Below are 12,978 nucleotides of genomic sequence, written 5' to 3' on the forward strand. Positions count from 1 at the left end.
CTGGAGAGACGCCGTTTTTTGGCACACAAGGAGATTTGGTAGTATACTTTAGTATCGACGGTTTAGCGGTGCCAACCGCTAGTTGTGCAATGCGCAACGGGAAGTGAGCGTGCATACAACTCCGGTATCTATATCTTAAAAATTAGGGAGGTACTCTGTACGTGTACCCGGTGACTCACCCGAGGCACTAGCCTCTTGAGAACGAGATTAAGTCGGTGACAACGGTTAGTGACAACCCTGTACACTGGCTGACCTGGGGTCAGAACCTGAAGTTAAAAGGTTCCTGTGCACGCACATGTTATAGTGCCCTTCTCGTATCGGTATGGATTATATAATGAAAACTTGTGTAGAAAGATACGGGGCACTGTGTAGAAAGTTTAGAACATAGAACGCCATGCTGGCCCATTGCCTTCTACAGAAGTTTTAAGATATATTATGGTTTCTCTGAAAGCCAGAGTAACGATTCCCACGTCTCGTTACAAAAAACTGATTGGAGACCATTTTGGTAAGGTTTAAATAGGTAATAGTTTTAGTAGGACATAAAATTTAAATCGAGTTTGAGTATCTAACTCATATTTTGTAAAAATGAGGTCATGCAATGTCCTACTTGAAATGAGGTGAGGCAGTGGTAACAAATAGAGCCTACGCTTCGTCCTGTGTGACAGCTTTCAACTTATGTACCTCAGTAACGTGCTTCGGTGATCGAAGAGTTTGCCTTACTCACTCCCTTGAGTTCCTTCATTATTCGTTGTCATCTACTTGGCTTAAAATATGTCTCTATTACAGGAAATAGTTTTTAATATTTCCTATTATCCGGATATAAAAACCGTGTATTTGTTTTTTCCAAATAAACCAACATTTCGGACCCTTTACAAAGTCCCACGGTCCCAGTTAGTTGTGACGATGGGACCTGTAAAGGATCCGAAATGTAGGTTTGTTGGTAGGTTTGTAATGTAGGTAGGTAGTTTGAAAAACAAATACGCGATTTAGATCCGAAAAAAATATTTACATTTTCATATGTGTAACAATCGCGAAAACCTAAGAACTCGAAATGTTACGTAAAATTTTCTCCCGTTCTCCGTTCGACGTCCGTCCGAAGCAATTACTGTCAAATGATGCGAATGCAGTACTTGATATTGTCATTTGATTATTGTTGCGGACAGATGTCGCATCGGCGAACGAGAGTAGATCCCTTTTTTATAACCATCGTCAAAATCACCAACTTAACGTCCCATTCGGATCACATGTATGACTTTCACGTGTCACATATTTTGTTTGTATATATAACTTTACCCGAAAGTCAGAGTGAACTTTGGTTCACGATAACAATGTTCGACGAGGTCATGTTTTATTGTTACGTTATTTGCGTCAGAGAACGGAGACATATTTTAGGCCAGGTAGATGACAACGAATAATGAAGGAACTCAAAGGAATGAGTAAGTCAAACTCTCCGATCAACGAAGCAATCGAGTTTGAGTATCGAGTATCGAGAGTTGCCGGATTCAGTGTCCTCTGCCAATGTCCGAACACAGCTTCCGACTTAAATGGTAATTCATATGACCCGCGCGCCTCCTCGATTAAACCCTCGTCTAGATCACTACTAAAGACGCGCTAGCTGAGCACGAGATGGACGCCCCGACCACACACCACCGGGGCAGACGAACATGTCCGTGTCTGCAGCTCACCACAAACCCCAGCGAGTCCATACCCAAGTCCCGGTCCACCAGAGACAGCCGTGAAAGTGTATCACTGGCGGAGGGCTTGGCCCGGACGTCCTCTGTACCCTGACCTTGCCGGCGAACCCTCCGTAAAGTAATCTCTCCGGAATACACTATCTCTCGGGTCAGCAGATAGGGATATTGAACTTTCTAAACAGTGGCGCAACTAAGATTTCCTTTCAGTTCGATTAAAATGCAACGTAAGCCAAAAAATAGCAAAAAAATACCAGCAAATGTCACGGCCAATGTGGGACGATGCGAGTGACGTGTCTTAGACATAAATTTCATCAGCCTGCATTAGCTGTTGCATTGAAAGTTGCATCATTATAAAGCCGCGTCGACTTTCTACTGATGGCGTTCTTAGAAAAAGTTTGATGAAATGAGGTTGTGAGTTGCGGTGAAGAGGCAATAAATACAAGGTTATTGTTTCTAATGCAGCCTTCAAACGCTTCTTTACACTTAAATTCTTTCATCATATAGTCAATGGCTTTAATGTTTCTACTTACCTATATTGATTCCTACGTGTATTGTACTGTCAGCGTAGTTCATCTTAACACAGTTCTAAAAAAATATTAGCAGATATTCCCGCCCTCTATTGACTCTAATAGCCGTAAAAATAATCCTTAGCGCGTTCGCGTGCTTCATCCGATTCATATTCTTTCCGAATCCGAGACTATACAAATCTAGAAAACCCGGACTCGTGGTCAAGTGCTTATTTGGCAGTAATTGTTTCGGACGGATGTCGGACGGAGATCGGAGTAGACCCCCTGGTGCGAATCAGATGTAGTATGCAAACACTCTAAAGGTGGCAAGACGTCAACTTTGCTGACAGTATACCTTGTGTCTTTTACTATTTGTGATCATTGCCATCCAGCCAGCAAAAACCTGCTACCATGTAAAGAACTGCCACCAGAATCGGTCACGAAATTGGAAGGTACCACGTGGTCAGAAGGCGTGTTTAGAGTACCTACATTACTTTTACGACATTCAATTTTCCGCTCCAATTAAGGCTCTCAACATTGAAAAGGATTCCAGGTTTTTAGTTCAAATCGAGAATGTTCTTTAATAGGTTGTAGTACGTAGCGGGAAGTATGAATTCAAATGAAGTAAGATAGTATATTTTTAAAATATCATATTTTGATGTACGTCGTTGAACACCTTACAGCTTGTTGTGCCGGTAGGTACAAGCACTTACAAAAATTTACCTAATATTTATATTACTTGAACATTTTACAAAATAATATTACGTAATCGTGTAATTATTATTCTGTACAAGTTCGTTGTTATTCAAGCTACAACAAAACGACACATGACAAATCGTCTTCGACTGCTTGCTTGTGACGACAGCATTGTCAAATACACATAAGCTGTGACGTCACCAGACCATCTGCCTAAATACGGCGATGACCAACCACGAGTTACAGGCCTGATCTAGGTATTCATGAGGACAGCTTGTAAAAGAAATACGTCTATTCGAAGATATTGTTTTGATGCACCGCTCATGAAAATCCTAAACGTTGTCCTAAATTTTCTTAGCAAGGTTCAAATGAAAAATCAAAATTCAAATGAAATGATGAACTTTATTTCATAAATCAGCAAAATACACGTGAAATCGTCATATTGATTAAACTCTACTGGTCATTCGTAAGGCAAATTCCCCTGAGAAGAATGAGAAAGAAACTCTAGAGGTTGTTCTTTCTAAACAAACATTAGTACACATTTAATTTTAAATGTTGTAAACATTTATTTCAATCTTCATGGATCGAGACAACCTGTAAGAGCTTAACGAGTCACTAACATAAATTTTTGTCATCCAATTAGCAGAAGCTGTATAATAATAACCTTTAGTAAATAGTATTTGTTTCACTATAGTTTTAAATCTCGTGAATGGCATAATGGCGTATAAATTGTACCTTTTGTGGTTTTTGTGAAGACCAGCCAGTTTATTTTTAATCCTCGTAATAATGTTGTGTCTCTCACTATTTAAAAAAAAAGATATTTTTCTTAACATAAATTACATTATCATAAATGCAGGTAAGTACCCACTGTGACGCTAGAATACAGAAATGTTAATTTCTTTAAACAATAATAACTGCAATAAGGTCAACTTTTATACATACATTAGTACCTATATGCTGTTATATTCTGGTCTTCAATCGTCGTTTTATTTTTTATGAACAGTATATTCATTCATTTATTCGAAAGTAGTTCGAGCGTACGATAACAACTAATCAAACTCGATAACATTCCGTAGATACTATCTGTAAACTAATACGTTACATTTTTAGTAGCAGTGGATCTCCTTGTGAATGAATTCGTCCAGGGAAGTACTGCCACCTTACCTATTTTTGCCACCAAGCAGTAATATGAGCATTACTACGTTACGATTTAGAATTGTTAAGGGTGCTCGTGAAATTACAAGCACACGGGACTTGTCAGCTTATGTCTCAGGGTGACGGGCGCAGTGGCAATGCCCCTCAGATCTTTACGATGTAAAGTTCTAAGTGGCAGTGTAACTGTTATGGATAGGCGAGTCCTTTACACCAGGCGCACGACTTCTTCGTCTTGTCACTTGTTATTATAAAAAACGTGACAAATTCTTCCGGCTCAAAACCTTGCAAGTTTTTATCTTTTGTAGATTTTCAAAAACCATACTAAGAATGCATTGATCTTGAATGTGTAACATGGTTTATGTTCTGTGGTTTCTTCTCTATGGCCACTTCCTTTGTGTTTATTTTCTCTCTGCTCTTTCGCCCTCTCGTAACGTAATGTCCTACACCTAATGTTCTCATCCTAATAAATAATTTTATTAAACAAATGATCTAGGTGGTAAAATAAACAAAATTATTCCTGGTGTATTTTATATACCATGGACAACATTATCATAGTGCATATTTCCTGGAGTCTGGTTTTTCTAATCACGTCTCGTTGCAACACAGCCACCGCTCTTCAAAACCAATCGTGAAAGGAAAAAATACTGAATTTGCCTCTTTGGTACCTATAATAAGGTCACATCTGCAATATGACAACTTTTCAAGAGAGAAGTTTGAAGATTCTGCGAGCGAAAACTTCAGATAAGTTTTTTACTCTTGTTGAGTGTCGTTCGTATTATTTTTATGATTTTCATGTGATAATAGCATTTTTGTCGTATGATCACGTGTGGTTTTATTATACCAAGGGTCAAAACAAAGAATCATTTATTCCATAGGTAAAATAAATTACACTTTCAAACGTTCTTTTTGAAGCTAATGTTCGTTTGCTGTACTTGACCTTTACCTGAGAAGAACGACCAAGAAACTCTAGGGATTGCAATTTTCAAATAAACTTAAAAGCGGTTACTCGCAGCGACTTTTTTTTTACACACGCGCGCGCGCGATTTTAGCAGCGACGCAAGCGCGCGACTGCATCGATACAAACGCGCGATCGCGCTGCAATCGCATATAAATCGCAAGTGTAAATAGATAGATGCAACAGGTACGAATTCCTTATAATGTATAAGGATTCGCTCTGGGCATTTTGGAGGGAAAGTGTCGTTTTTATTTTGACTTTCAATTATTTTGTGAAATCTAGTTTAAAGTGGAATAGGATAGTGCTATTGTACCTTAATCGAAGATTAAAACGCGAAATTATACGAATCTCGAACTAAAATATTCGTATGGGCCCGTTCTAAGGAATCCCGAGTCAATCCAAGCACGCCGCCTCAAATTGCCTATCCTCTTTGTGGCGGCCATATCTACAGAAACAATTAAACTTCATGTTTAGGCTGATGGCTTTGCCAAAGCTTTAATAAATTTTTTTAAAAATGTATAACATTTATTTGACTTTAAAGCCTTATCTTATGTCATCTTTCATCTTAAGCGTTGCTTAGTTGGTGCAGCGTCCTACATCTTGGACACTATATACTTGGACGTTATATACTTAAATTTCACTTCTATCTGCTCCCTTACTTCTTTTGTCTAACTCGAAAGCATGTCCGTAATTCAATATTTCACTTTAAACTTCATACTGTTTTTCAAGATAGACGGTTAAGTCCCTGATTAACCACACCTTCTATTAATAAACTATATAGATATTTTTTTAGTTAAGTCATTATTAGGAATGTGTTTGGGTTCGACATCCGCAAAGAATGACTTGTGCGTGTTTATAAAGAGATGAACTCATTTTTTACCTGCGGCACTTTGTTCACGTTTTATATTATTATAACTTTAAAGAAGACCTTTTATATTTTATTTATTTGACGATCCGTGTGATGTTTTACCGCCCATGCTTTCTAGAAAAATACCCATCCTAAAAAGCGCGAAGTGTTTGAAAAGGCTACAACAAAAAGTCAAGAGCCACATATCCATAAGTACGATCAGTAGGTACATTGTCATTTAAACGACAGAGGTCTCCATACTTCTTGACATTTTCTGTTCAATGCTATGGTCTTCCTTGTAACATTGCCAAATTGCGCAATATTTTCTATGTGGTAACCGTTACCGATGACTAAGAATCTCCAAAATATATTCTTACAATGCCTTCGTAATGACTGTGCATTTTTTTGCTAGCGATTCCGGTCGGCGTTGGCGCAAGTCAAACGGTCAACTTCCGGATTTATGTGACGTAGATCTAGCCGAGCTTTTGTAAACGCTTTCCAGGATTTTCCTGATGATTAGGTCACGAAAGATTGCATTTAACATCCGTTTAGTGCATTCTTGAGATCTATGTTTTCCTCGAAATTTTATGAATAATTAATGATACGGATAGGACAAAAAAGTGAATAACCAGTGCTGTGGCACTGGTTATTCACTTTTTTGTATTATATTAAAATATGTGTATTTTATTGGATGTAAAGAAAGTAAAGTAAAGGAGATGAGTAGGATTTTCCATAAGACGAGGCAGTATGGCAAACGCTTAGATCACTAATCAAATGTAGCGATCTAGACGTGAATTTAATTTTAAGGCTTTTATTCACTATAGGCATGAATTGTGCGTGTCGAACAATGGTCTCATTATAATCTTGCCATCCATCGCTATGATGGTTACTTCTCAAGTAATGTTATTTTTACATTCTTCTCAGTCATCTGCTCAAACAACAACAGAATTCTGGATACTAAACCAGACCTCATTTAGATAGTAGTAGTAGAGCTCCTTGTGAAAGAGGTCGTCCAGGGAAGTGCTGCCACCTTACCTATGTCTGCCGCCAAGCAGTAATGTCACCAATACTGCGTTCAGGTTTTCAATTACAGGCAAAAGGGACTTGTCAACTTATGTCTCAGGGTAACAGGCGCAGTGGCAATGCCCCTCAGATCTTTGCGATTGAAAGCTCTGAGTGGTACTGCAACTGTTATGGACAGGCGTGTAGTTTTCCATCAGGCCCACGACTTGTTCGTCCCGTCACTTGATATTATAAACAAAGGAAACAAAAAAATAGGAATTTAAAAAGAATTAGCGTAAGTTTTGTTGTGGTATCTTAGGTTTCTTAGATATTTTAGTGAAAAGAAATTTACAGCGTGTCAACCCCACCTAGTACTCGAAGCGTACTCGCAAGCGTCCTACTCGATATCGCGACGACCACCCGTCCTCGAGAAACTAGATTAGTCTTTGCAAATGTAGATGGTGCTTCTCGCCATCGACCATGTTTTGCCAAAATATCACTTTTTCATGTTCAAATATGGTAATAACGAAACACCTTCCGGAAACTTCCGTTTTATGCGCCATTACCGACCCGCACCCCGCGCGCCTCAGTTAGTATTTAGAAGAAGTTTTTCATGTGCGCGCGTCTTTTTTGCTGTAATTTTGCATTAGTTCCTGTTATAAGTGTATTTACGTCGTAGTATCTATGTAATATCTCTGTGCCCCGTTTTTTATATATTATAAATACCCATAGTGTTCTACCGACTGACTTATTTATTTAGCCTGGCCACAAAGTCTAATAACACCTTAGGCTATATTGTATTTCGAAAAAAAAACCCTTATGGATATGTACCTCAATGGTAATTCCCTAGCTACCGTGGGCAAATATCTTTGTTTTAGAGAGCATATGAAGTCTGCGACAGTAATCATTTGGCCGAGGAATTCCAGCATAAGTAAATCCTACGTGCAAATAACTTGAAGATTCGACAATTTTACCTTATGAAATAATGTAAGAGGTGTTAATGTTCGCAAGTCGTAAATGTTTTCGTCAATCAAAAATCACTATCAAACTTCAGCTGAACAAATATTCTTTATCTTTACGTGCGTGGGCTCGCGTCCACACGCCCTGACATGACGCTCTCGCCGTCTGGAAAGCGCACGTTCGAACTTGTGACACATGCCAATAGCCAGATTTTGGGAAAAGTGTCCAGTCACGTAGACTTCTGTTGAACTTCGCGTTCAGAAGAGAAAGGCTTTAGACTGGTATTTAACGGTTTCTGGTGGTGGAAAATTGTTTAGACATCTCGTATATAAGATTTATAATGATTATAATTATATGGCAGTAAAATACATAATGCTTTGTTTAACTCAAGGAGTCTTCTTCAGAGATAATCCCAGGGAGTGTTTGACGAGACAACTTTTTTATGTAAAGTAGGAAACCAACGTGTTGATCAGGAGGTGGTCTTCGTCAATTGTAACACATGAGTACATAAGTGTATTACCTACATGTTGCCAGTCTTTGAGTACTATACTCGCTTTACCATCGGGAACATAGACCCGATGGTTAATCGTAAAAATTGCTCTTTTTGGTCTCTGGGAGTTCCCCGTTCCCCGTTCGACATACGTCCGAAACACTTACCGTCCAATAATTAATACTCGGCCAAATTAGAAGAAGCATGATGCGAATGAAGCTTCATACTTTGATACTGTCTTTTTATTCCGTCGAGTATTCCTTATTTGACACTAATTGCACGGTAATTGTTGTAATAACGGTAATTGTCGGACGGATGTTGGACGGGAGTAGAGACTCTGTTTCGAATGATTTTATTCTTAAGAGCGTTTGCGCAATACGTCCGATTCGTATCAGTTCCGATTCCGAGAAATGTGGGTCCGAAATGTCACAGAGATCATTTTATCTCTAGGCGTACATTTTCGTTTTCGATTGTTCCTTTTTTTTTGTTGAATAGGCGGTACTCAGTATTAGTCTCAAATCTGATGAAAATATTCCACCTCTAAGGGTGGCAAATTAGGTGAATCTGGTTTATTAAATTTCACCAGCTTTCAAGTTTACAGTAGCTACCTTGTGTTTGGATTTATGTGATTGGTTTTGACAAGGACTTCCATATGCGTTTCAATTATCGTTGAGGAGACCGCGGTAACGAACACACCGAAAGCGATAGTTTTTTTATAGTGTAATGAAAATTGTATAAATAAGTTACTAACAAAGTTTAATGTTAACAAAAACCAAAAAGTCATCTTTCATAACGTTATCTTGTCAGTCTATCGTTACTCTTAATCGATAACCTTTCACATTGTTAATTAACATTAATAAATGTTATTGTGTAATAGTTTTTTTTTATCGAAATACAGCAAGATTTAACGACCGTTTGTTGTCAGGGCTAAGTGTGTATTTTTCCTTATAATAATTGAGCCAATGAACGTGTGTCTGCGTAAACATACGATTACCACGTCAGCATCGCATCTCGCAGGGGCGCGGGCGTTGAAATTATATTACAATTGTATTATTATATTTATTATTTGCAGGGACAATCTTAAAGACCAAACTGATATTGATCGTGAACGTAGAGCGTTGGCTGGCAGGTGTAATATGTTGGCACATAGATTCGCCCGTTGTAGTGAGGCAGTCAAAACTTTATTCAAGGCATATTGTCAATCTTTAGAAGGCACTAGGCCCGCGCGTGAAATATAATAACTGCATTGTCGATGTTTGCTCAAGCGGCAGTGGATGACTTTTTGTTTGCGGTTTAGCCCGATGCAACGATACTTCGTCATTTCATCCAGGTTCTGGTGAGGTGATGGGGTAGTTAGCGTCTCGAGCGTAATAATTCATGTTTTTGTGGTTTATCTCTGTATCTACTAATAATAGTCGTGAGTTTAAATTATCTGTATTTACTAAAAAGTCCTTCGATGAATAATAAATGATTATCACTAATTACAGTTTTTTTACATGCATAAAAGCCATGGTAGCCAATTGGTTAGACCTACCACCTATCAAGCAAAGGCCGTGGATTTGAATTTATATGCGAAATTTAGTTTGAAATTTACCATCATCTTTTCGGTGACGAAAAACACCGTGTTGAAACCTGCACGTCGAAGAAGGTTCACAGTCCTCGCAAAACGTGTGAATTCCCCAACCTGCATTTGGCTAGGGTGATGGACTATTCCGTGTGCAGTTGCTGGTCTGCCATCGGACGCGTCCCCAGGTGGCGGATAGGGGAACGGCTCCCAGATATGGGAGCTACCGGCTTCGGCCGGCGCGGACCAAAACCAGCAGGGAGGGAGGGAAGATAGCACAGGTTCTGTCCGGCGCTATCCAACCCGCAACCGAGCCGGTGGGCGGTGTCCGGTCCCCAGACCGGCTCCGGCCAACCCGTAATCCTACATTGAGCGGGACCGGGGGTCCTCCTCATTGAGAGGAGGGCCGCGAGGAAGAAAACCTCTATAAAAATTACCCCAAATCCTAAGCTCTAGCGCCCGGCGATGGGATGAATGGCTGGAGGGTATCCAGTCGTTAGGGCGCTCCAGTGGGGAGCTCACCCCCCTTTCAAAGCAAAAATCGACATGGAAAAGGCTAGTTTTGAAAATAGTCCCCAGGCGGGTCCCCGAAAGGGGGAATCCCGCCCACCCGCTTCGGCGGGTGGCAGCCCCTCGTACTCTGGGGGGGGCAAAAACTGCCTCGTGAGTCGGCCGGAAGCCGACTCTCGTGAACACAACATGCGCACACGATCAATGGACTCCGATTTAGCAAGCAATAGGGCACTAAGAAATAATGGTTCGAAGGCCTCCAATATGGAGGTGATGATTCTCTCCGACTGTGAGTCGGAGGGTGAGAGGATGGTCTCGGCCTCCTCAGACGTAGAATCCACCCTCTCGGAGGGGAATTCGCGCGCGGTGTCGCGCTCCGGGTCGGCCAGGGAGGAGAAATCCTCAAGGGCCCCCAAGCGCGCCGCACCCCCGTCGAACGAATGTATGGAGCCCGAAAGGGCTCCAAAGATTAACACGGCCCGTAGGGGCAGAACTAGAGGCCCCGGGAAGCCCTTCCCCGGTGCGGCGACGGCAGGGAGGGGGCGCTCCAGCTCGTCAGAGTGGAACGCCCTCCAGAAGGAAGCGGACGCCGCCTTCTTCAAGGAGGCCCTGGGCCGGGATCAGGCCGGGGAGGCTGAACCCGATGGCACGGCGGGCCTCATGCGAGAGACCCTGGCCCAGGAGGCACGAGACGGCCTCGCAGCAATATTGGCGGAGACCGCCAAGTCCTCTAACCTCAAGGGGACGGTGGTCAAAGCCATAAAAGAGGCCGTCAGAAAGGTGGAAGGAGCCGTCGATTTCCTTCACCGTGGAGAGACGGCGACGGAGGCGGCGCGGCGGATGTCGGAAGACAACCGCCGGATGAGGGGGCAGCTCGCTGCCCTGGAGACGGAGATGAAGGCCCTGAGGGGGGCCTACTCCTCTGCCATGGCCAAGGCCAAGGCACAGGTGGCCCCACCGCCGTGTAGCTCCGCGGAGATGCACGCGGGAGTGAGGGAGGCCATCGACGATCTCAGGCGGGATATCTTTTCCTCGATGAGGAATATGATGGACGCCCGCCTGGGGGACATCGAAAGACGCCTCCCCGCGGAGTACCTACGCCCCCCTCTGGGCGGCAGAACAGGGGCACCCGCCCCCGAGGCGACGCCTGCCGCCATCGCCGTCGCCGCAGCCGCCCCGAAGTTGCTTCCCTCCGCCGAGGCCTCCAAGTTGACACCGGGCCCTTCCCTGGCCCGAAACGCGCCTGCTGGCCAGCGGCCCAACAAGAAGGCCAAGAGGAAGACTCCCCCGCCGAAAGCTACCCCTCCTGCGGCGCCTCCCGCCGTTCTCGCCGTCCCTACCGCCCTTGACCCGGCAGCCTCCACGCCGACTGACCAGGCGGAAACGCCCTGGTCACAGGTAGTCGGCCGCAAGGCCAGAAAGGCCAAAACGGCAGCTGCCGCCCCCCAAGCGGCACGGGCCCCCGCCAAGGCGGCCCTTAAGACGGCTCCCAGACCCAGGGCTCTCGCCACCCCGAAATCATCGGCGGTGGTGATCACGCTGAGGCCCGAAGCGGTGGCGGAAAAGGGGGCCACTTACAAGGGGGTCCTAGAGGCGGCGACCGCTGCGGTCGATTTGGGCAGCCTCGGCATCCCGCACGTGCGGGTGCGGAACACCCAGACAGGTGCCCGCATAGTTGAGGTGCCCGGGGCGACAAGCGCCGAGAAGGCCGACACCCTGGCGGCCAAGCTGGAGGAGGTGATCGGGGGGCTGGCGACAGTAACACGGCCTACCAAAACCGCCGATCTAAGGGTCACCGGCTTTGACGAGTCGGTGACCCCGGAGAAGATCCAGGCGGTGGTGGCCGCGAAAGGCCAATGCCCCCAGTCCGCCGTGAGCGTGGGAGCAGTCAGGCTGGCCCCCAACGGGAGGGGGTCAGCCATCGTCCGCTGCCCGGTGACGGCAGCCCAACGGGTGGCGGCTGTCGGCCGCATGTTGGTGGGGTGGTCCTCCGCCGTGGTCCATGTGATGGAGCCCCTCCCCATGCGCTGCTTCAGGTGCATGGGGATTGGCCACACCAGAGCCCTCTGCCCGTCCAGTGTGGATAGGAGCGGGGTCTGCTTCAGGTGTGGCCAGGTGGGACACTCGGCCTCCGGGTGCACGGCAACCCCTCGGTGCTCGGTATGCACCGCGACTCGCCGTCCAGCGGACCACATAATGGGGGGGCGATCTTGCGCTCCCCCTCCCACCAAGGGCAAGCCGGCGGGGACCTCAGGCCCCCCCCCTATTGAAGGACAAAGTATGGAGCAGTAATGCCAGCACGCCACCATATTATACTGCAGGGCAACCTCAACCACTGCGCAAGGGCACAGGACCTATTGGTCCAGGCCATGGCGGAGTGGGGGGTTGCGGTGGCTGCTGTGGCGGAGCCATACTTTGTCCCCCCGCGGGGGAATTGGGCGGGGGATCAGGAGGAGACGGTGGCCATAGTGGCGTCGACTGCCGGAAACTCCCCCCCTCTAGTGGTGAAGGAACGCGGGTCAGGGTTCGTGGCGGCAAGGTGGGGAGAAGTCATCCTAATTGGGGTGTACTTCTCTCCAAACCGCTCCCTGGCCCAATT

General features: G+C 44.6%; 1 protein-coding gene across 1 annotated transcript; it reads left to right on the top strand.

Annotated features, from left to right (window-relative positions):
- Positions 1–10,343: 10,343 nt before the first annotated feature.
- LOC113235523 lies at positions 10,344–12,671 on the top strand. The gene has a single exon (XM_026471258.1). It carries the CDS (start codon positions 10,344–10,346, stop codon positions 12,669–12,671), a length of 2,328 nt encoding a protein of 775 aa, XP_026327043.1.
- Positions 12,672–12,978: the final 307 nt, after the last annotated feature.

The sequence above is a fragment of the Hyposmocoma kahamanoa genome, unplaced genomic scaffold (assembly GCF_003589595.1).
Source record: "Hyposmocoma kahamanoa isolate Upper Pololo Valley unplaced genomic scaffold, ASM358959v1 87, whole genome shotgun sequence".
Classification (NCBI taxonomy): Eukaryota; Metazoa; Arthropoda; class Insecta; order Lepidoptera; family Cosmopterigidae; genus Hyposmocoma; species Hyposmocoma kahamanoa.